At 33.7% G+C, this 26,253-nt stretch overlaps 1 protein-coding gene across 1 annotated transcript; it reads right to left on the bottom strand.

The window, feature by feature from the left end:
- Nucleotides 1–11,510: 11,510 nt before the first annotated feature.
- LOC120079479 (18S rRNA (guanine-N(7))-methyltransferase RID2) lies at nt 11,511–15,649 on the bottom strand. The gene is made up of 10 exons (XM_039033681.1): nt 15,267–15,649; nt 14,768–14,933; nt 14,437–14,512; nt 13,833–13,916; nt 13,663–13,718; nt 13,402–13,458; nt 12,900–12,949; nt 12,612–12,764; nt 11,857–11,992; nt 11,511–11,741 (listed from the first exon to the last, which is right to left on the bottom strand). Exons 2-10 carry the CDS (start codon nt 14,864–14,866, stop codon nt 11,586–11,588), a joined length of 867 nt encoding a protein of 288 aa, XP_038889609.1. The 5' UTR covers nt 14,867–14,933; nt 15,267–15,649; the 3' UTR covers nt 11,511–11,585.
- Between the last annotated feature and the right edge of the window lie 10,604 nt (nt 15,650–26,253).

Here is a 26,253-nt window from a genome sequence, read left to right as displayed (position 1 = left end):
GTTCTGTAGTTTGTAAACACCTGTATGAACAGACTATTTGTGATGTAATAATATGGGATATTTTATTCACTACAGTTTATGAAATATGAGATATTTTAGTTGCATTAACCACAAACCAATAAACTAAGATCCCTGGTTATCGTCATAACTTAAGCATGTATGTGGAGACATACAAGTGGATTGTGCCTTAAATGATAACCTAAATGGTCTGTAGTATATGGATAAAGGAGGGAAACCTTATCCTGGTGACATTTCAGATATGGCCCACTTTGTAGATGTTACAAGTGTTGTAAAGTGCTACAAATGATCTGATCCTGGTCATTCATATGGAGACATGCGAGTGGGGGATCCTATACAAAGGAGTTTGTATAAGACCGGACCACGAAATGTTTAGTCTCATTATATAACACCGTTCATGACAGAGACTTTCATTTCACTAGGATGACCATAGGTAACATGACCTTAATCCTAAGTGCATTGGGAACTCATGACTATGAGGGTGGTCCTTTGATTTACATAGGTGCGAGTGACCAGATCATCAAGTCAAATCTACCACTTTAGGGATTCATCTGACTAGGGAGTTGGGAATATAGCTACACAAGAAGAAATTTACTCTTTCTCCAACATCGAGGTAAGTAGATAAATTGCTCTCTTCAGGGCTGATGCCAAGGCTTGAATAATGTGGTGCCATACCTTCTCATAGCCCGAGAAGTATTCACTTATAATGGGACTATGATGTATTGTTCATTAGAGGAATTAGTGGTACTTAAGGAGTTAAATGTAACTACAGAGGCAAAATGATAAATTGGCCCAACTGTACTTACAAGCGATTTGTGAAGGATCATCGTACTGTAGTGCGAAGAATGCAGTTGTCGGTCTTTAATGAAGTGCTTGGCAGTTAACGAATGGTGTATATCATGATTAAAGAGTTAAGTCAGTTATTCACGTATCGTTCGAGCTTCAAGCTACAGGTCCATAAGGTCCCCTCTGTAGCTTAATGGATTCATGTTAAGAATCAGTTTTTGGGTTAGTTTGAAGTGTTCAAATTAACAAGAGAGAATTTGATTATATATGATATAATTAAATTGATTCAATTATATGTGATATAATTGATTTGATGTATTAGATACATTTATTGGAGGAATTAATATAAATATGATTTATATTAAATGCAATAGAGGAGAAAAAGAACTATGGTTTAAATATTACATATGATGTAATATTAAAACTATAGGTTATAAATATAATATGATAAATTAGTTATTATATTTATTTATAATAAAACAATTATGAGATAATTATGCTTAGTTAATTTTTCTTTTTTAACCGTCTGAGTGAGAAGTTTTTAATCAATTTTAATAACTGATGGATAAAAGTGAAAATGGTTTTCATTTTTAATTATAGCAACTCATTTCGATCGAATGAAGAATATAACTATATGATAGCCTTTGAGAGGGTGAACAATCAAGCATCGAGGCTTCGAATTTGCTAGACGATAGTTCTTCATTACCCAATGATCGAGTACCAAGTCTATAAGATAGACTTTCTCATTCTCCCACTTACTCGATCGTTTGATTCCTCATTCCCTCTACCAAATCCATACAGAGCCCAATCTCTTGGATTCTCATATCAAGAATACCAAGGTAATCGAGTGGTGGTGTCGAGTTTGTTGTTCGAGGGTCGAGGATCGAGTGTTACTCGGTTGGATTCAGGGATTTGACAGTTCATGTTATTCACTGGTTGTCCATTGCGTTCGTGCACTTGATCGAGTTTGCTTGGACACTTGACTGGTGTCGATCAAGGGAATACTTAAAGAATAGTTCTTCAAAGGTATGTCACGTGATTCCTTTTGGTTTTAACTTAAAAGCTTGTTGTAATTTACTCGAGGATGCATAACTATTCTTGTTGGATTCTAAATGTGTTGTTCTTTCACAATGGGTTTGGAACGATCTGCTTCCGCTCAACGGTTCTCTAGTTTAAGAGTTCATTCAAGAGCTTTATCTCTATCTATCTTAATTCAAATTTATCAATAATAGCCCCTATTACTGTCTATCTAAGATAGAGATAACCCTCTATCACTATCTATATGAGATAGACAGATATAGCTATCTTAGGTAGATAGTGATAGTGCTCTGCCACTTTCTATCTCAGATAGACAGAGATAATCCTCTATGTTTGTCTATCTCAATTCAAATTTATCCAATAATAGATCCACTCAAATAAACAAGTATACATTGATGTTAAAGTTTTTCAATAGTTGTTAAAGTTCCTAATATAGATAGTGATAATACAACAAGAAAATGAACAAAACATGTTAATTTTGTAAATTCCAGAAGTAGTTGATTATCAACAAGTAGAAAGAAACTTACAAATTGTATAAAGTAGAAAACTAAGTACAAAAAAATGTTCAATTTGAAACTTTACAAACTGTATAAAGTAATTCCACAATCAAGATTGAGACTGAGATTGAGATTAAATTTGAGAAATGTTCAAGCTAAAGTTTGGAGCAGTGTCCGTCATCAATTTTGCATATTCTTGAGTTAAAGTTCGAGGTTATACTTCGTTCTTCGTCTCAGTTTTCTTCCTGGTATTCTTTGCATATGTTTTTTGGTTGGTTTTCGCTGTCTCTTTGGTATCTCCTTTTGAAAGTGTGTGTCTTCTAGCACTTTTGGTCTAAACTTGTTATGCTTGCCCTACTCTTGCTGCTTTCCTTTTTGTTTTCTCTTTTTTCCTTTTGTTTGAATCTCTTCATCTATATCCTCTTCACTATCAGTTTGTTCTTCTATTTCATCTCCCTCATCAATAATTTGCTTCTGCTTCTGGTTTATCTTTGGTCTCTCATTCTGAAAGTGAAGCTTTCAATCTCTTCCTTATCAGTATCTTCCTTTTTCTCTTCTTTAACTTGCTCTTCCTCATTTTGCTCCTCTTCTACTTAATCTGCATTTACTTTCTCTTGGTCTTCTTCTAGTTGGTCTTCTTCTACTTTCTCTTGCTCTTCTTCTACTTGCTCTTCATCTTCTTTCTCTTTCTCAATTTGCTCTTATTTATTGATGTGCTGCAAGAAGATATTGGAGTTCATAAAAGAACACTGAATAATAGACAATGATAGTCTACTATTATTGTCTACATCACGTATATAAACAACCATATTTATCTTTTTCTCATTTCTATGTTTAGATCTTCTTTCTTATTTTTATTTTTTTTTTTATTTTCTTCTGGTTCAACTTGTTCTACTTCAGTTTCTTGTTCTTTTTCTTTTCAGCATCTTCTTCAACCTCATCTTCTTCAACCCCATCTTCTTCCTTTTCTGTTTGATTTTTAGTTTCATTGTCTTCTTCATCTTCATCTACCTAAAAGCATATGATAAAAAGTAAGAATCACTCTATATATTAGATAGACAATGATAGAGGACTATCATTGTCTATCTCGAATAGACAGAAATAGTATTCTATCTCAGTCTATCTAAGATAGATAGAGATAATGTTTTTTCAATGTCTATTCTAGATAGACACTAATAATACTCTATCAGTATCTATCTCTGATAGACATTGATAGTGCTCTATCTCTGTCTATCCCATATAAACAATGATAGAGGACTATCACTGTCCATCTCAGATAGACAATGATAGTGCTCTATCTCAGTCTATCCCATATAAACAATAATAGAGGACTATCAATGTCCATCTCAGATAGACAATGATAGACCTCTATCTGAGTCTATGTGAGATTGTCTATCTGAGATACAAAGTTATAGAGGACTATCACTGTCTTATCTCTTATGTTTGAACAAGATGTAAATTAAGAAAAGAATCATACCTCAGGCAAAAGTTTTTTTTTTTTGTGTTTCCAAATCGGTAGTTGGAATCGGATTCAAATTATCTTCTATTTCAAGTTATTGTGTTTGCATCTCAGTTTCCTACAAGAAAATAATTTGTTATTTTTTTCTATCTAAGAAAGTAAGAAACTTAAAAAATATAATATTAAGATAGATAGTGATAGAAGACTATCATTGTCATCATATATACAAACCTTTCTTTCCCTTTCCCTTTCCCTTTCCCTTTGATTCTCAATTTCAACTTGGAACTACAAGGAAAAGCAATTTTAGTTAATAAATATACAAAAAATAATCATAATAATAATAATAGTATATGACAAACCAAATACTTACCTCAGATAAATATGTTGTTGTATAGTCAACCATTATATTAAGATCATGACTTTCTTCCAATACTCGAAGGCTAAGAGAAGGCGCTTTATTTTTTCCATGCCTTTTTTATGCTCTTGATGTTGTGGAAGATTTTCTAATGGAAGTCTATAATTCAGGGTTTCCATAATTGACCTCAACATTGTTTTGATTTCTTTTTGGCCTTGTTTCAAAAGTTTTTGTTCTTCTATTATTTTCTGTTGGCCTTTTCTTAATTCACTTATTTCTTTCATTATTCTATTTGCTTCTTCTTCTTGGATTTGTTCATTCTTTTCTTCGTTCATTTGTCTCTCTTTATCCTTCTCTTTTTCCCTCTCTTTCTACTCCTCTACCTCGACTTCTATGAAATATTTGAAAATTGATTGACATTCTTCTTCTGTTGGATGCAGTGGTGTCATGCAAAACTACAAATGAACAAAAGTTAAATTATTATAGGAAAAATACTAGCATCATCAATTATAGACAGTGATAATAGTTTGTCTGTGTCTATCAGTGATAGATAGAGATAGAATATTATCACTATCTATCCTTAAAGTGATAGACAATGAAAATGTTCTCATTTAAGAAATTACTTACATCTTCGATTCGAAAATGTTCTCATTTAGAGTCCTCCATTTGACTGACTCAAAGCACTTTCATGTGATGATTCTTGGACCTTTGATGCCAAGTTTCCTTCCAAATCCAAAATCTAAATCAGAATGTTTTAGGGATTATCTCAAAAGCTTAGTAAACTAATGCTAATGGGAACCCTTGAAGGTAGCAACATCCTTAATTCTCAATATATGATGCTCTCTTAAAAAATTGATAGATTAGATTGTAAGACAATCTTCCACAAGGACGTTCTTTAAAGACTTGTTCATCATTCAAAATGTCTAAATATTTGAAATTGGCATGGTTGTGCTGTTGCTTGGGGATTAAAAGAGCTTTTAGGATGTAGAGATCGACTAATTTAACTTTCAACGACTCTTCTTCCTCATTGTGAAGTGCTTTGAAATTTCTCTCTATATCTCTTCTAGTTATATGATCGTCATGAAGAAAAAAAGTATTCCTAAGTTGAGACACTTTTCTTTGGCCTAAATCTAATTGAGGGAATTTGTGGCCTTTCAATCAAGTTATTAAACAAAATTCCTTCAACCCAAATTTTGCTATATGACCATTGAAGTTAAATGCAAGGAAATTTGGCTTCTTTGTATAGCATTGTCTTCTTACTAAGTAATTAGGGAATTGATTGCATATTTGGTTGTTTTAATATTAAGAAAGTGTCCAAATGAGTCATTTAAAGCTTTTGAAAAAAAAATGTTTCATCCAACTTTGTTCTTATCAAATTTAAGACCTCTACACTAACTCTTAAGTGCATGTTCTCATTTTCCATGATCAATTCATGTTCCACATGTTGAAAAGATATATTTCACGATATGTTAGAAAGTAAAATTTGAATAACACCAACAACTATTAAGATAACTATCAATAATATTTAACAATATCTATCTCTATCTAACTGAATTCAAAGTTATCAATAATAACACTCAACTAAACAAATATAGAGTGCAAACCATATAGAAACTATAGAAAAAAAAAATTAATGTTTACCATTGAAGTCTATCACTATTTATCTCTGTCTAACTGAATAATGTTTTATCACTATCTATCTCAAATAGACAGAGATAGTGCTATGTTTCTATCTATCTCAAATATATGGAGGTAGTGCTCTATCTCTGTCTATCTCAGATAGACAGAGATAGTGCACTATCACTGACTATCTCATCTCTAAACAAATATAGACTGCAAACCATATAGTAAACAGATATTAGTGTTTACCATTGAAGTCTATCACTGTCTATCTGAGATAGATAGAGATATACCTCTATCACTATCTATTTGAGATACAAGAAATAGCCTTTTATCACTACCTATTGACAGGGATAAAATTCTACAACTATCTATCTCAGACAAAGAGAGATAGTGGTCTATCTCTATCTATCTCAATTCAAATGTATCAATAACAAATCCACACAACTAAACAAATATAGATTGCAAATCATATAGAAAAGATAGAAACAGATATTAGTGTTTATCACACTATCTATCTGAGATAGACATAGATAGATCTCTATCTGAGATATTAGTGTTTCTATTGATGTCTATCACTGTTTATATCAGATAGACAGAGATAGCGCTCTAGTACTATCTGTCTCATCTCCATCTATCTCAATTCAAAGTTATGAATAGATCCACTCAACTAAACTAATATAGAGTGCAAACCATATGGAAACTATAGAAATGGATATTAGTGTTCAATGTCTATCGCTGTCTATCTAAGATAGATAGAGATAGTATTCTATCTCTATCTATCTTATGTATCTCAGATAAACAGTGATAAAAGATAGACAGAGATAGAACTCTATCTTTGTCTATTTCAAATAGACAATGATAGAACTAAGATAGACAGAGATAGCACGCTATGATTATTATCTTAGATAGACAGAGATAGTGCTCTATCACTATCTATCTCATCTCTGTCTATCTCAATTCAAAGTTATGAATAGATCCACTTAACTAAACAAATATAGAGTGTGAACCATATAAAAACTATAGAAACAGATATTAGTATTCAATGTCTATCATTGTCTATCTGAGATGGACAAAGATAGTATTTTATCTTTGTCTATCTGTAATCTATCTCTGTCTATCTAAGATAGACAGAGATAAAGCTCTATATCTGTCTATCTTGATTAAAATTTATCAACAATAGATGGATTGATGTTAAAGTTTTTGCTAAAGTTCCTAAGATAGATAGTTGACATAATGCACAACAAGTATGTATTAATGTTTAAGCTCTATCTCTCATTATTGATGATTCAGCTTTCATTATTTTCTTTCCTTTGCCTTTGCTTCCATCAACTATGACTATTTTTTTTCCTTACCATCTAGTTAATCAAAATTAGGTTCAATAATTTTATTAAGTATGATTAAATAGAAGAATTGATTAAATGAAAAGAAAGGAGAATGATTATTACCTTGAAGGATATGATGATAGATTGTGTTGGGGTTGTTACCTTAAATTTTGTAGGGTCTTATAGTTTGTAATTGTAATGTACAAATATCTTATTTATTTAATAAAATATATGATGTTTTATATCAATTTTAGTTGCATTAACCACAAACTAATAAACTAAAATCCACGGTTATCCTATAGCTTAAATATGTATGTAAAGACATACGGGTGGATCATGTTTAAGTGATAACCTAAATGGTCTGTAATAGATGGATAAGGTTGGATACCTTATCATCCTGGTGACACTACGAGTATGGTCTGCTTTGTAGATGTTACAATCGTTATAAAGTGCTACAAATGATCTGATCCTAATCATTCATGTAGAGACATATGAGCGGGGATATTCTATACAAAGGAGTTTGTATAAGACCGGACCACGAAATGTTTAGTCTTATTATATAACACCGTTCATAATAGAGACTTACATTTCACCAGGATGACCATAGGTAACATGATCTGAATCCTAAGTGAGTTGTGAACTCCTGTCTATGAAAGCGGTCCTTTGATTTGTATGGGTGAGAGTGGCTAGACCGCCGACTCAATAAGCTTACCATTTTGAGAATTCGTCTGATTGGAGAGCTGGGAACATAGCTACACAAGAAGGAATTCACTCTTTCCCCAACGTCGAGACAAGTAGATAAATTACTCCCTTAAGGGCTGATTCTGGGGCTTGAACAATATGGCGCCACACCCTCTCTTGGCCTGAGAGGGGTTTGATCATAATTGGACTAAGATTTATTGTTCATTAGAGGGATCAGTGGTACTTAAGGAGTTAGATGTAATTAAAAGGACAAAACGATAATTTTGGCCCCACTGTACTTACGAGCAATTTGTGAATGGTCATCGTACTGTTGACTGGTTATATCAAATGGACACAAAAATATATCTATAGTGCGAAGAGTGCAACTGTCGGTCTTTAGTGGAGAGTGCAACTGTCGGTCTTTAGTGGAGTACCCGACAATTAATAGATGGTGTATAATTTAATTGAAGGAATTTAATTAATTATTCACGTACAATTGAAGCTTCAAGCTACAGATCCATGAGGTTCCTTTGGTAGCTCAACGGGAATAAATGAAAGTCTGTTTTTGGATTAATTTGAATTGTTCAAATTAATTGAGGGAATTAATTATATAATTAATTTAAGTTTAATTATATATGATATAATTACTATAATGTATTTGATACATTATAATATAAAGTATACTTGAGAGAAAATAAATATTTGAATATGATTCAAATATTAATTATATGAATTGGATTCATACAATTAAGTTTAATATAGATGGAATTTATATTAAAAGTCATTGGTAAGAGATGATTGAAAATATAGGTTATATTGTATTTGATACAATATAGAAACTATAGGTTAGATGTTATATTTGATATAACATATAGCTTAATATATATTATATGATAAGGTAGTTATCATATATTATATAAGTATATATATTAAATGTTAGTTAAATTAATTAAATTTATAAATTTATTAATTTATTTAAAAAAAAACTATTTTTGGGAGGGAGTTGTTATCATCCTAGAGAATACCAAGGTTCCTTCGTGGTGGTGCCCAATTAGATATTGAGAGTTTTTCACAGTGAAGATAAAATCTTCAAAGGTAAGGGTTATTGAATCTAATTTTTATTCTTCTGTATTTTCATTATGAGCATGTTATAATTTCTATACTAAATGCATACATTGATGTTCTTCTGTAAAATTCTGTATTCTGTGAAAATTGAAAAATTGGGACAATCTGCTTCCGCTCAAGGACCTTTAACTGGGTTCTTCAAATTGTAACCTTGAAAAATTGAAAGCAACAATGGGAGAAGAAGATGAATATGAAGTAGAATTTGGTTCAAGAGGAAAAGGCGGCAAAATAAGCAACGGAGATCGGTAGGTGATTATTGATGAAGGAGAGACCAAAAAATCGAAAGCAGCAACAGCGAGATAGAGAGCGATAGACAAAGATTGGTTGTTATTGCAAGAAGATGACATAGAAGACGGACACGGGTATCGGGCGGCTTTGGGTAGTCCGATTTAATCGTTATCGGGTCGCGATTTTTTGTGTGGACAGGGATAATTTCGGTATTTCACTTTTTGGATTGGGTTTTCTTTCATCGATTTTGGGTTCTTTTTAAATTTTACTATCCACTATAAATAGTTTAAACCTTTTTATTAATTTTGAAAAGTCCCCTAAAATGAATATCAAATTAAAACTAAAACTAAGAAGGCGGAAAAATAATAATAATGATTTGATTTCTTTATTGGCAAAGGGAAAGGAAATTATAAGTTATATGAATTGAGAGCCCGTTCATATTCGTTTCACAATCATCCCTCTCCGCTTCAACAATTCCTGTGTTCGAAGTTAATTACGAAGAGAGATGGCTAAAGTAAGTAAAACAATTCCGTTCTTGAATAATGATGTTTGGATTAACGAAGCTATAGATAGTCTGAGATTTATTAAAGATGTTTACAGAACCGATTCACAATTTTTAGAACTTATTTTGCCATATTGCATTATTGACCAATTGATGCATATTGGGAAAAGTTCCAAAGGGAGAGACCTCACTCTCGAACAAACAAAATGTGGAAAAACTTTTATGAAAAAGGTTTGGTAAGGATTATACTAATTCTACAATCAAGAGAATGCAACATAAAAAAGAACTGTTCAAATGGATGAATTTATGAGGCGAAGATGAAGGAGTTAGAAAATAAGGTGAGGAACATTGAAGGTCGAGTGATACAAGTTTATTAAAAGAAAAAAAATCTAAAAACAAAGTCGTCAAATAATATTTTTTTGGCTATGATGATTTCTCGTCAAGTAAGAAGAAACTAAGATGTGAAAGAACAATTGAATTTGAATACAACACTACTAAGAGTAAGGTGCTGAAAATGATAAAGAGAGAAGCACAGATTTGTGAGGTTCCCTCTTCGAATAATAAAAAAACGTAGCTTTGAAAGAGCTGTTCGAACAGGACACAATAATAATAATAGTGAGATATTATAGAGATGAAAAATCTCATAGCTTTTTTAAGAAATGCAATGCAGAAGAGATAGTTTTGTGCTGTTATTCATATGGCCAGAGGAAAAATAACATTTCATTTGTATAGTTTAGATTAATTGATTGATTGATTCCACTGTTTTATGTTCATAAATAAGTTCTCGAATAATATTATATGAATCATTATTTGGTTGGATTAATTCCATTATAATATTCTTAGATTTGTTATCAAATGTTTATTCGCATTTCTTTAGTTCAATGGTTGGTTTTGGATACAGATGGGGCGAAAAGAAAAGCTATTAGCAAACCAAATGCCCCTATTAACCTTCTCCAATGGGGGTTTATTTTACATTTCACCGTTTTATTTCTCTTTAGAAAAATAGTTAAAAGACGTTTCAATTAAAGAAATAGTATTTTACAATGTCTGAATAGTTGTAAACATTTGAAGAGAGACAACAAAATTTATGAAATTTTGAACTGCAAACAAATTTATCAAACATATTTACTTTTAGTCCGTGACATTTCACATCTATAATCCAAATCATACTCATGTATAAAAAGATAAATTACTTCCTCAAATAATAAGACGTGACTGTTACTCAAGTATATCTTAACGACTAAATGTGATATTTCATATTCATGATCTCAAATTGATACACAAAATGATATCACTACTTTTTCTTGTAACTACTTCAACCTAAATAGTTGTAACAGAGCAAGTTATTATACATTCAATAAATCTCCAATATTAGATCGTGAGATTTTATATGTTGTGGCCTAGATCACTCATAAACAAAAAGGAAAACACCACTTTGCCTTAAGACATTACTTTTATTTCAAAATTTCTTTCTTTGTTATCTACTTCTTACCAATGATTTAGAAATCAACCAAATTTTGAAGTATAGAAAAAATAACCTTTAAAAACTTGTATTCGTTTTTTAAATTTGACTAAATATTCGACCATTGTACTTAATAAATATGTAAATCATTGTAAGAAATTGAAAGAAAAAAAGCTTAATTTTCAAAGAACAAAAACAAAAAACGAAATTAATTACCAAACGGGACCTAAATCAACACCAAACTTAAATCTCTTAAACCAAAAACATTTTTTCTCTAATAATAAGAATAAGAATAATAATACATTGTGGATACTACAAAATTTCACTCTACTTCAACCCATTCACCATATACACAATATATATATATATATGGTTGAATTTGATGACAACAAAATTCAATTAAAGCCCAATTAATTTTTTTTTCAAAGACAAAAAATTCTATATATAATATTTTAAGTAATTTCTCACAAGAAAAAAAAAATGTAATATTCAAAAACGAGCCTTGCGTTTACGAGCCGTGTATTTAGAGTCAGGAGGCACAACGTTCCCTTTTCTTCTCATCTGTTCCTTCTTTTTCAGTACCCATTCTCTTCCTTTGCCTCTCTTTGTGATTTTTTGCCTTTTCCTTGGTGCTGCCATACGAACCTACAATCCAAACGATGCATTTTACAATCATCTCCAAATCTAAACCATATATTCATGTATACATCAAAGGAAAGTTGTGTTGAAAGAGAGTCGAATAGGCAGAATAAAAGCATACGGTTTGATTTTCATCATCTTCACCAATATCATCATCAGAACCGCTCTCATAGTCTCCATCCTTTCCCTTGGGAACAGTTGTACTAATGGATGGCGGACCGCAAGTGAGCACCAGGTACTCTTTTCTACTCCTCGCACTGTGTTTGTATATATATCATGCTTAAGTTAGCAATCCATCCAAATTCCCATAATTGATACCTAACTAACTATACCAACAATTGACATCATCTGAATGTCTTTCTAGAATCACGATAAGATATCACTTTGCTTCGCTTTTCACTTCATCTAGCAACTTCTTTGCTTTGAGAATAAAACTAGCATATAGCATATACCCTCGTTGTACAACCTATAGAATAGGTTCTATTCAAGGACATTATATCCTCCATTATATTGATGACATATTTTTGCTTTGAGAATAAAACTAGCATATAGCATATACCCTCGTTGTACAACCTATAGAATAGATTCTATTCAAGGACATTATATCCTCCATTATATTGATGACATATTTTTGCTTTGAAAATAAAATTAGTAGATACCCTCCATTATATTGAACTCAAGGACACGATTGTACAATCTATAAAACAGATCCTATTTAAGGTTGTTATACCCTCCATCATTATATTGATGACATACAATTTTGTAAGGGGGCATAAAAGCAGAGGGGAAAAACTTGAGATCAGTAAAACGCAATGTAGAAAAATTTTGAATAAGGTTTCAGGATACATTGTTTATTTCAAAAAGATAAACATATACCTGTGTGGGTAATCAACGACTACACCACCAGCAAATCCTGCGCGCATAGCAAAACCAAGAATCAACTCACGTTGATGCACATTTTCAGGATAAACTTGCAACACTGCTCTTGCGCCCCTTGCTAAGCTTTTGTATAGTGATTCAAAGAATGCCCTAAAATGATTTGAGCAAAAAAAAGAAAGAAAGATAAAAAGTAAAGACGTATTTCGTTTATGAATCTAATTCATCTGTCAATATTTCAAGCAGCATCCCCATTCTTAAAGATCGGGAGAAATTTGTAAGACATACTTCAATCTTAGTCGCGGATTATGAGAGGACTTGTCAGCGTTGCACAACCACTGTACAATTATAACAAATAAAATAAATAAAGAAAAATAGAAGATCAATTAATAAGATAAAAGCATGGGAAACTCTACAGAAGCTTTGACTTCACAAGTACACTGAGCAATGAAATATGTTTGTGCCAAAAATTTAACAAGAAACTAATTTGTTAAAAAAAAAAACAGAGAAGCAACCTTTAAGAGGAACTTTTAACGAAGTGAGGCATCCTCCTCAAATTATCAACTTATAAACTCCTAATTGATATAATAATTTACGAATTGCACTTCAACTCCCAAAGCTATTAAATTTTTCATGAAATCATGAAAGTAAGAAACAGAAAGGATGAGGCAAGATCTTGATAATATTACACTTTGAAACATATTAATAAAAATTGAAACTTAAACCCCACCGCAACCTTACAATGATAAATGATCACTCAATAACCACAAACAAAAGCAAAGTGGCAAACCTGAACTGCAGAGATACTAATAGCCCCATCAATAACTCCATGACGAATTCCTAAGCCCTGCAACAGAATGCAAGTACAAATGATTCAGGAATCTTTTTAAAATAAGATAAACTTCATCTCGTATTGTAATTAGATTTTGATTGTTACTAGAAAAGAAAATATTCTTTTAAATAAATTGATCACTTTAATAAACTACGCAGTCTTCTAAAAAAGATGAGGACAAATGCAAACTAGTTTGGTTGATTCTCACGAATGAAGTACCTGACCCATGTCACCAAGTAAAAGGTCACCATCAGTCTCCCGCTCCAATGCAACATCTGAATTTGTTTAAAAGAAGAGGAGCATTTTAAAGACGGCAAAGTGAAGGAAGTTCCTGGAAGTAATAATATATTTGACTATATAAATCAGATTAATTTAAATCATTCACGTACTAAGCATTGATTGAGAGATATCCAAACCAATCCATTGGTGTCCATGCTCAGACAATGTTTCCCCACTAAGACCTGATCCACAGCCTGAAGTATTCAAAGAGCATATGTGTTCAGAAAAATCCTTTCAAAGGCATACAAGAACTTGAAACTACAAACTGATATTGAAGCATGAAATCTGAAAGCTAACTAAAAAGCATGCATTGTCCAATTATCTTTCATCAAACACGATAATACATTGTAGTCTATTGCCACATCAAATGGACTTGAATGTATCATTCACATTGAATTCCATAAGACACTAAAAGGATGTATATAAACATAGAAAAAAAATAGAAGATTTATGCTCAAGTTCATCATCTAAGACACATGAGAAAAAGAAAATAGTAATTATAAACTGCTTGAACAAATCAAACCATTCTATCCACTTTCAATTAAAGCTTCATAAATAACTTCAAAAGCAGCAAGAAAGTGAAATAGTTTGTCGTGCTATTCACGTCCATTTCATAATCAACGATTTACTATTTCAGAAGCCCATAAGAGGTATGCACTTGAAGCTTTCAATTTTAAGGTTTGAAGACTAATACATGTGGAGAAAGACAAATACCAATATCAAGAAGCAATCTGGGGACTCCGTCATCAGGCAAAGCAAGAAGCTCCAATGCTCTATCTGTGATTTTTGCCTTCAAGATACACCAAAATAAAATAAGCAAACTCACACAGCATGGAGAAAGAACTTCTATTTTTCTAAAATGTCCAGCACCCTGCTTCTAAAAGCCAGAAACAAAGTAAGTAGCCTCAATTAAACTTACCAGTGATAAATCCTCTTCCATAACTAGAGTGTTCTATTTGAGCTAGATAATACATATTGCTGCCACTTTCTAAGACCAAAATTTAAACTTGGAAAGCCATCATTTAAAGATCACTGGTAGGCCTACCTGAATTTCAATGATACGCGAGGATGAAGTATACTTTCGAGCCTCAGCATCGTTGTAGAATATTTCTGGAGGAGCTTGCAGTTCTGGTCTTGACGCCATATTCAAGCAGGGAAGAGAATGTATGCAATAGGGAAAAATAATTCCGAATCCTCAAAAATTCTAAAACCTAAATTAAAAAAGTATGATCATCAAGTGAGCTAACTCCGTTCCATCTTCCCCAATGGACAGACCAAGGCAATTTCAGCAGAGATTAAAGAGATATACAGATGAACAATGCTTCAAGCAACAGATACATTAAAGAAATCAAAAAGTAATAGTGTTGCAGGAGTTCGAAAAGTCCCCATTTGGCTGATATGCTTTCGTTGGTACGATGGTATTGTTACAAAGCAAATATATAAATAAATATAGGGAAACTACTTCAGTATTCTTTGATTACAGAAGTGGTAGTTAGAAAATTTTCAGGCGAGAAGAAAGACAGAGATGAAGGTTGAGAAAATACCAGACAAAAGCGAGGGCACTTAACCGGAGAGGGGTGGCGGCGACAGGAGGAGGAGACGGCGTGAAGAAGAAGAAGAAGACGATGAAGAACGTGAGAATGAGAGGAAGAAGAAGGGTTTTAGGACAACGGGATACGTGAAATGTCAAAATTGCCCCTCAGTTAAAAAAAAAAAAAAACCTAAGTTCTCGCAGTTGCAGCGTGCTTCTCCCGACGGCCGGCTACGACTTCGATGACCGGCGGCGACTACAACTTCGGAAGCGGCTGGGAGGGACGGTGGCTACGAATTCATATTTTTGAGATTTGATTGAAATTGGTGTTCTTCGTCTTCTTGTGTTTGTTTGGATTGGTTCATAGTAACCAAAATCAAGTGGTGTGTTTTGATTTTTGTAAAAAAGAAAAATGGAAATAATTGTATTTTTTTGTAAAATTCTGCCGCACATGACATATATTTTAATCTCTAAACTATCCCTAGTATGGTGGATTAACTGATTTTTTCGAGTATTATGTAATTGATATATGGTATAAAAATTCTCAATAGAAATATAATATAAATAGAATCGTCTGCTATGAAATCGTGTATCAATTCTCGATAGTAAATGGAATCTTCATATAATCTAATGGATTCAAGAGATAAAAGATGCTAGATTTTTCTCGTAGTTTAAAATATGAATGGACGGTTTCATATTTTTTATATTTGATTTAGCCACTTTTCAAAAATATTCAAAATTAATCAATCTTTAATTTGTTTTATCACCATTTTGATTTTAATTTATAACATATCTTTAGCGTGTTTCATTATTTTAAATTTGAATTAAATTTTTTTATCCTGATTAGGATTTTACTTAATATTTTATATATATTATCGTCTAACAAATTGTATATTTCATTTAATGCTATCAATTTTTTATATTTTTTAATTACCTTTTATTCATTATCATCTTATTATATTATTATACCATTAATTTGTCTTTTTCACAAACAAATAAGTATTCACTTTTCCAGTTTTTGCTATGCTTCTAAACCGAATTAGGCTTCTTTTATAGATTTTGTAGTGGTGGAACTATAAATATTTGAAGCTTAAATGAAAATAAAATTATGAATACGATGCAATTGTAAATAAACGATCTTCCTTTTTTATTTTTCTCTCCCAAATTATATTTTAGTATTAAATTATATTTTATCTAACCAATAAACAAAAACTTGCTAATTTTTCTCTCCAATTTATATTTGAATTTATCTTTTATTATTAAATTCGATTTTATTTAACTAACTTTCGATTTGTTTAAATGTTTTTTACAAATTCAATTGTATCTAAGTTTTTTTTTTAATTATTATCAATTTTTTATTCATATTTTGGATGTTATCAAATTAATTTGGTGTTCTTCCTCTTCTTGTGTTTGTTTGGATTGGTTGATAGTAAGACCTTCATGGGAAATTAGGGTTTTAGTTTATATAGGGTTGAAAAATGGTTTGGTACTTTTCCCAATTCCTACAGATTTAGCGCCAGTTTAGATTTTTTTTATTATTATTAATGAAAATATTTTCAATGCTAATATCTGTAAATGAACTTACTCATTTTTCTTTGTTTAAAAATTGTCTTAATATTTCTTTTATAAAAAGGGTTTAAAATATACTTTGTAAGAGTTTCATTGCCATATATTTCAATTGTTTTCAAAATTAAACACTTGAAAAATTAACCAAACACATCCTTAATTTGCATAGGGCCCATTTGGATTGACTTAAGAAAAAAATGTTTTTCAAAAAGCTCAATTTTATTTAAACACTTTTGATCAAAACGGTTTAAAATACACTTCAAAAACTATTTTCAGTTGCTACCAAAGACTTCAAATTTTTTTCTAAAATGACTTATTTTTTAAATTAAACATTTGAAATTGTATTTCAAACACACCCTTAATTGGGAAGAGGTGTCACATCCCTTCCCAAATTACCCTCTTAATCTGAGAAGAGATGTGAAGAAAGCAGTTGTCAACCCTCTTATGACAACTACTGCCCAACATACTCTGTAAACTTGTGTCCTTGGCTTCTGTTAGACCAGACTATCAGGTTATTATTATCCAAAACTTCACATACAATCACAGCGAACAACCCAAAACATAAAGACTACTACTAAACAAAGTGTCAACTCCAACATACATTACAATTTCAGAAAAAATAGACCTATTTACAACAACAGTTTGATATTAGCTCTACCCCGTTCCCTATGACATGTACATATAAAACCAGGATTTCAATAGGACTTAATGGACCACTTAAACATCAAGCCTACTATGATTCTTGAGTAGTGATTGACTGGCAGAACCGCTAGGCTTCGGGATATCGACTGTCACTTGGGGAGGAAAACATTAAAAAGGGTGAGCTTTAATGCCCAGTAAGTGACTTCTTTTAAGGAAACATGCTTTCATTAACTCATGATATAAACGTGTTTATAACAAAATATTTACATTCATATTCCAGGGTTCAGAATTAAGAATTAAAAAATGTAAAATCATAGCATGTAACCCCTAGACTAAAACTCATCAATATTCCTTGTAAAATTCTTCTACTCTCTTGCCTGAACATGTAGGAGAGGCTTTTTGCACGATCCCTAATAATCTTAGTTGAGAAAGAGCTCTTTTGCTTGATCTCATCAATGTCAATAACATAGATCTTACGTGCATGTAGAACTGGATATGATCCCGCTTACCTAGCATACCTTCGATAGCAAGGATCGTCACGTAACTGGATACCTAACAATACCTTTGGTACCAAATGCTCAGGAGTAGGTCTTACATAGCAAATATACATGTTAACATCATAAACATCATACTCATCATCATACTTAAGGAAATCAGTAAATAACTCATTTTAAATGCTAAGTCATGGTATAAAACTCAAGTGGAACACATGAAAATTATATGTAAAAACTGTGTTTAAATCATTAACATGCATTCATGCTTGACTCCCTTTACTTAAAGCATGCGCTAAAACATCACGATTAAAGTAACTATGTGTTGGAAAGATCAAGTTAAATCTGATTATGCGTTGAAAATTCATAAGTAAAATACTTAGCAAATATTTTGAAAACTAGTCACTCACTATCTTTGAGTTACTTCCTTAAAGGATTGTAGGTTTCCCCTATATGTGTCTGCCCTATAAGAATAATAAGAGCCTTTGGTTAACATCTTAGCTTCCTCTCGAGCTTAACTTATTATCCAAGGTAACACATAATAAGCCTCAAATCTAGTTCAACGCATCGTTTCATTTCTTTTTCTACTCGACACATCCTCAGTATAATGTATTTAACGCATAACCACACTTAACCAAACTTTTACCTTATTACCAACTAGTGTGTGTGTTAGCTCGCACAAGATACTCTTAGGCGTCAAAGCATGCTGGCTTCACCTATGCGATGATCGCTTACTCATACTTACGTCTGCTGGTCAACTACTTACTTATGCGTGGTTTGCAACTGCCTGCTTGTTCATCCAACCAAAATTTCATATTTCACTTTCAGCTTGAATAACTTAAATTCTAGATACAATCTCATGAAAAATCCTTCTAGAAACTTATTCCTAAATATCTCAACTACCTTACTTTAGAATTCTAGCCTATGGTTCTTTTCCTCTGAGCTTAAAACTCATCAATTCTTACAACTTGTCCACATGGCCTTAGATTCTCAAATACTTGAAGAAATTATTCAACTTATAGCTCAAACCCCTGGAAATTCCTCTCTGGAAACCTTGTCTCAACACCTTCAAACTCCAAACTTAAGTTTGCAAAAATTATCCTCCCTTAACTCACATAAAATGCCAAAACCAAGCACCTCCATTCAAACTTTCCTATTATACTAAAGTTGCATGGTTATTAAGTTTCTTAAAATGACAATTTGGGCCTCTAAGCACGCCACGAAGCCTAATAATTAAGTGTTTAAATGAATGCTTTAGTCTCTTACCAATGCCCAAGCCCGCGTTCATGCTGGCCTTCTGCCTCGGCAAATGCATACCATGGCTAACGCTGCATCCCTTACCTCTAACACGCCTCAACACTCCTCGGGTATCATGCGCTCACTTAGGAAACCTCAATTGCCTGCCTACTATCCATCCTAGGCCTTCACTGACCTCTAAGCCCTTGATGCATACCTCCTGTTACACTTAATCGAGTTTTCACCACATTCCAAAAAACTAGTGTTCTATAGGGTCTCCTATACAAAACTTCATATGGAGCCATGCTAATGCTGGAGTAGTAACTGTTATTATAAGTGAACTCTACTAACCACAAGTGGGTATCTCAGCTACCCTTAAATTGTAACACATAGGCTCTGAACATATCCTTCAGGGTTTGGATCGTTCGTTCGGATTGTCCATCCGTCTGTGATGAAAGGTTGTATTGAGATGTAACTTAGTACCTAGCGCCTTCTGTAATCTGGGCCATAACCTTGAGGTAAACCTCAGATCCCTATTTGATACAATGGATACTAGAGCTCCAAACTGGCTCACAACTCGATCAACATACATCTTAGCTAGCTGATCAAGAGTAGAGGTGGCTTTGACCAGTAAAAATTTTACCGTCTTTATCATCCTGTCAACCTTTACCCAAATGCCATCATAGCCAGTGGGTGTCCTGGGTAAACCAAATAGAAAGTCCACAGTCACATGTTCCCATTTCCATTTAGGCACTAGAAGCAGGTTCAATAAAGCTACAAGCCTTTGACGTTCTAGCTTAACCTGCTGACAAATCAAACATTTATCTACATAACTGACTATGTCTTTCTTCATTCCGGGCGACCAGTAAGATTTCTTCAACGTCATGTACATTTTGGTGCTACCTGAATGTATGGCATAAGTCGAACTATGAGCCTCTTCTAGCACTGTATTTTTCAATGCTTCATTATCAGGAATGCATAACCTGCCTTCCTTCATCAAAGCTCCATCCTGTCTCAAAACATAATCTGATCTTTGCTGCTGATTAACTTCGCCAATCAACTTACTGAAATTAGGGTCTGCTATTTGAGCTATGATGATATCTTCTACTAATGTGGGCCTTACCTGAAAATGAGCTACCATTTCCCCCAAATGACCTACTGTCAATGTTGCATTGGCTCTCCTATATTCTTGCAATAATCTTCCCTTTAAAGAACCCAACGCATCTTTGGTGCAACTCGATTTCCTACTAAAAGCATCTGCTACTAATTAGCTTTACCTGAGTAGTATTCAATAGTGCAATCATAATCTTTAATTAACTCAACCCATCGTCTCAAATTTAGTTGCTTCTGGTCAAAAATATATTTTAAACTCTTATGATCTGTAAAGATATGACATTTCTCACCATATAGGTAATGTCTCCAAATCTTCAATGCTAGCACAACAGCTGCTAGTTCTAGATCATGAGTAGGGTAGTTATCCTCGTGCTTCTTCAGTTGTCTGGATGCATAAGCTACGACTTTACCATCCTGCATCATTACACATCTCAATCCTTGTCTGGATGCATCACAATAAATCTCAAACTTCTCCCCTGGAACTGGAAAGGTTAGGATTGACGTCATTACCGATCTTTGCTTCAAGTCTTGAAAACTTCACTTACAGTTATCTGTCCAATCAAACTTGGCATCCTTTTTGGTTAGACTGGTTAATGGAAGAGCTATCTTGAAAAAGCCCTCTATAAATCTCATGTAGTAACCTGTCAGCCCAAGCAAACTACGTAACTGAGGTAGGTCGCTCCCATCTAATTAGAGCTTCAATCTTCTAAGGATCAACGCTAACTTCTACTACAGACACTATGTGTCCTAAAAACATGACTTGGACGAGCCAAAACTCGTATTTGCTGAACTTAGCATATAATTTTTTTTGACGTAATGTTTGCAACACTATCCTCAGATGCTCCCTATATTCTTCTTTACTACCTAAATAAACCAGGATATCATCTATAAAAACAATTACAAACTGATCTAAATATGGATGAAATATCCTATTCATCAAATCTATAAACATTGTTGGGGCATTAGTCAGGCCAAATGGCGTCGAATGGGTTGTTTAAAGAGCAGTAGAATGTTGAGTTAGCTCTGCTAACTAGGAACTCATAATGCCCATATCTAGCCTAAAAGGTTGTCTTAGGAATATCTGACTTCCTAATCGTTAACTGGTGGTAACCTGATCTCAAATCCATTTTAGAAAATACCAATGCTCCCTTTAACTGGTGAAACAGGTTGTCAATACGAGGTAACAGATATTTATTTTGTATAGTTACCTTATTCAACTGTCTGTAATCAATACATAGCTTGAGTGTGTCGTCTTTCTTCTTTACAAATAGAATTGGCGCTCCCCAAGGCGACACACTGGGCCTGATATAACCCATTTCTACCAGTTCTTGCAAATGAGTTTTCAATTCCTTTAGCTCAACTAGTGCCATCCTGTAAGGTGCTTGAGAGATGAGTGTGATCTTTAGAATCAAATCTATAGTAAAACCCACCTCTCTATCTGGTGGTAATCCTTGTAACTCTTTATGAAATACATCAATGAACTCTTGCATCACAAGAACATCTTCTGGTCCAAACTTCTTCCACTGTGAATCTGTTACATGCGCCAAGTACGTTGCATAACCTTTTACTTAATAACTTCCTGGCCTTTACTACTGAGTAAAAATCCCCGCGGAGTCGGGTCGGAGTAAGGAATCCCTGGTTTGACCAAGGATGGAGGTCAAGCCGGGTCCCCGATCGAGGACAGGGTAGGGACGGGAAGGGTATCCTCACCCCGATTCCGTCCCCGACCTCGACCCTGATTAATTTTTTTTATTTTTAATATATATATATATTATATATATTAATACATAAGTATATGTTAATTTAAAAAATATTTATATAGTTATAAATAATTATATAATTATTTAAAAAATCAGGAATAGGTCCCCATGGGGACCCTTTCCCCTGACATGGATGGGAAATACTCCCTATGGGGACGAAGATGGGGAATCCCCTCGCCATGCCTCATTGTCAACCGTAGCTGAAATTAGACAAGTAGGGAACATTTTCCTTTCTCCTACAAAAACACCTCTGTTTGACCTAGTAATCTAAATATCATTTCCTTCTTATGACAGTTAATAGTTGCATGGTATTTAAACAAGAAATCCATCCCTAAAATAGCATCAAACTCTAGCAGTTTTAAGGGAATCAAATATATCACCATGCTCTGTTCCTCTATTACAAATACATAGTCTCTATAATAGTTATTAACTATCAGCACATCAACAGCAGGGGTAGAAATAACTAACTCATCAAGTATAGTTTCTAGCACCCCATCAATATTCAATGCAAATATGCTAGAAATAAATGAATGGGTCGCCCCTGGATCAAATAATACATAAGCAGGTCTATGATAAATAAAGACCATACCTGTAATAACATCTGGTACTTCCTTAGCCTCCTACTAGGTCATGGTGTAAACCCTGCCCCTACTGATGTGGCCGTCCTGCTGCACCCTTCTACTTGGCACTACTAGTGCCCTCATCACCTGTCGTGCCTACCTTAGGCTATATCACTATCTAGAATGTTGCCTTCTGCTCAGTCTATGCCCCTGGAACTAATTGGGGACATTCCCTCCTGTAATGCCTAGGTTGCCCATACTGGTAGCAAACATTTTGTCCTTCATAGCACTGTCCTAAATGATATTTGCCACATCTAGTACATTAGGGCTTCCTATCTATATTGGCCACTGACTCTCATGTATGTCTGGATCTAGATCCTCAACTATCTAACTGGATTTCTGCCTACCTCTTCTCTGTTGACTGTATGTTTTACTACCCTGAAAGGTCACTGGCCCACTGAAACGGGGCTTAAAATTTTTCCTGCCCGATTCTCTTTGAGTAAACTTCTTCTTTTCTCCTCTAGAGGCTTCACTGTCTTGCCTGTCCCCTATTAGGCTCTCCTTCACTCGTATCGCAATCTCCACTAATTGGAAAAGATCCTTCCAGTTAGTTGTAGCAGTAACAGAAGTTTGTATCTCCCTTCTCAGCCCACTCTCAAAATGTCTACATCTGTCATTTTCTTCATCTATAATCATAGAAGCATACCTAGATAACTCAGTATACTTCTGCTCATATTCAGCAACTGTCATATTACCTTAAACGAGTTTTAGGAACTCATTTCTTTTCACCTCACGATATGAAGTAGGATAATATTTATCTTAAAAAATCCTCTTAAACTCATCCCATGTGCATATCCTATGATCTATTCCTTTTGAAGTTTATCACTCTCCACTACTACTCTCCTCTTTTCTGTAGCAGAAACACCGCTAATTTGACCTTTTGGTCCTCAGAACATCCTGTTACATGGAAACATTTCTCTATTTGAATCAACCATGCCTCAGCATCTGCAACATCAATAGTACCCTCAAATGTAGTAACACCCAGTGCCTTCATCCTCTCAATGCCATACTTTTTCTCGGGATCTATCTGTAGGCTAGCTACTAGCCTCTGAGCAATCCTATCAAATACTCTATCTCCATATAAGGATCTTCTCTCACTTGAGGGGTACTAGACCCGCCCTCACATGTGGCTTCCTATACTACTGGTTCTCTAATCATATCTAGATCCCTTTGAGATACAAGATCTCTAGTAGGGTCACGATCCCTTTTAGCCATCTATCAAGTCAGTCTATCACCTTCTCGTGGCTTGGTTCCTATAACATATACATTATTAAGCTCATAACATCATTCACATGTTCCTAGTCTAATTCATGACTCTCTTTCCCAAAACTGTATGCTCTGATACCAACTTGTCTCACCCCTTCCCGGATTACCCTCTTAATCCGAGAAAAGATATGAAGATAATAGTTGTCGACCCCCTTATGACAACTATGGCCTAACATACTCATGTAAACCTGTGTCTTTGGTTTCTGTTAAACCTGACTAGTAGTTTATAATTATCTAGAACTTAAAACACAATCACAGCAACAACCCAAAGCATACAAACTACTACTAATCAGGGTATCAACTCCAACATACATAACAGTTTAAAAAAAAAAAAATAGACTTATCACAACAATAGTTCGATACTAGCTCTACCCCATTCCCCATGACATGTACATATAAAACCAGGGTTTTAACAGAACTTGGACCACCTAAAAATTAAGCCTTCTATGATTCTTGAGTAGTGAATGACTGACAGAATTGCTAGGCTTTGGGATGTTGACCGCTACCTAGGGAGGAAAACATTAAAAAGGGTGAGCTTTAAATATCCAGTGAGTGACTTCTTTTAAGAAAATATGTCTTCATTAACTCATGATATATATGAGTTAAAAACATTCACATTCATATTCTAGGGTTCAAAATTAAGAATTTAAAAATGTGAAATCATAGCATGTAAACCCTGGACTAAAACTCATCAAAATTCCTTGTAAAATTCTTCTACTCTCTTACCTGAACATGTGGGAGAGGCCTTTTGCTCGATCCCTAATAACCTTAGTTGAGAGAGAGTCCTTTTGCTAAATCTCATCAATGTCAATAATATAGATCCTATGTGCATGTAGAACTGGATATGATCCCTCTTACCTTAACATACCTTTGTTGGGATTGATGTCCTAATTCTCCCGGAGTCTCGTAGTTTGTAAACTTTATACACATTGTTATGAATAAAATAAGAGTTATTTTATTTGCATTTACTCATATCCAATAAACAAAGATTCATGGTTATTGTATGTAAACTTAAGTATGTATATGAGATATACAAGTGGATCATGCCTTAAGTAATAACCTAAAAGGTCTGTAGTATAAGGATTAAACAGGGATACCTTATCCCGGTGGTACTATGGATACGACCCACTTTGTAAAGGTTTAAAAGTGTTGTGAACTGCTACAGATGGTCTGATCCTGACCATTCATGTGGAGATATGTGAGCAAGGGTCTTATACAAAGAGTTTGTATAAGACCGGGCCACGAGATGATTCGTCTCTTTATATAACGCTGTTGATACTTGAGACTTACATCTCACTTAAACGACCATATGTGACATGACCTTAATCCTGAGTGTTTTGGGAACTCCTGCCTATGAGGGCGATTTTTTTATTTGTATGGGTGAGAGTGGCCATATTGGCAACTCAACAAGCCTACTTTTTGGGGATTTGTCTGATTGGGGAGCTGGGAACTTAGTTACACAAGACGGAATTCACTCTTTCCCCGAAACAGGCGTAAGTAGATAGATTGCTCCCTTAAGGGCTGATTCTGGGTCTTGAACATAGTGGCCACATCCTTTCTTTAGAAGAGAGGACCCAGTCATAGTAGGATTATGACTTATTGTTCATTAGAGGAATCAGTGGTACTTAATGAGATAGATGTAACTACTGGAGGAAAACAGTAAATTGGCCCAGCTATACTTACGAGCGATATGTGAAGGGTTATCGCGCTGTTGATTGGTTGATATGAATATAGAAATATATCTGTAGTGAGGAGAGTGCAGTTGTCGGTCTTTAATGGAGTGCCTAACAGTTAACGGATGGTGGATCCAGTGACTAAAGAGTTTAGTCAATTATTCATGTACGGTTGAAGCTTCAAGCTACAGATCGATAAAGTCCCCTTGGTAGCTCAATGGATTCAAGTTGAGAATCAATTCTTGGGGTTAGTTTGAAGTGTTCAAATTAACAAGAGGAAATTCAATTATATATGATATAATTAGTGTGATGTATGAGATACATCAAGTGGAAGATTAATGTAAATATGGTTTACATTAAGTACCATAAATTAGAAAAAAGAACTATAGTTTGTATGTTTCATGAGATGAAATATTAAAACAATAGGTTATAAATATAATATGGTAAGTTGGTTATCATATTTATTTATAATAAATTAATTATACTTTTTCTCTAATAATCGATTGAGTGGGAGGTTATTGGTGGTTTTATGGTAACCGTGAGATAAAAGGAAAAATGTTTTCCTAAAATTAGAAGTTACTTAATTCAGAAAGTTTCTCACGGACAAGCTATCAAATGAAAGTGTTTCATTAA

This window comes from Benincasa hispida, chromosome 6 (assembly GCF_009727055.1).
Source record: "Benincasa hispida cultivar B227 chromosome 6, ASM972705v1, whole genome shotgun sequence".
Taxonomy (NCBI): domain Eukaryota; kingdom Viridiplantae; phylum Streptophyta; class Magnoliopsida; order Cucurbitales; family Cucurbitaceae; genus Benincasa; species Benincasa hispida.
The sequence above is the reverse complement of the archived record's forward strand: the minus strand, read 5'-3'. Positions and strand labels throughout refer to the sequence as shown.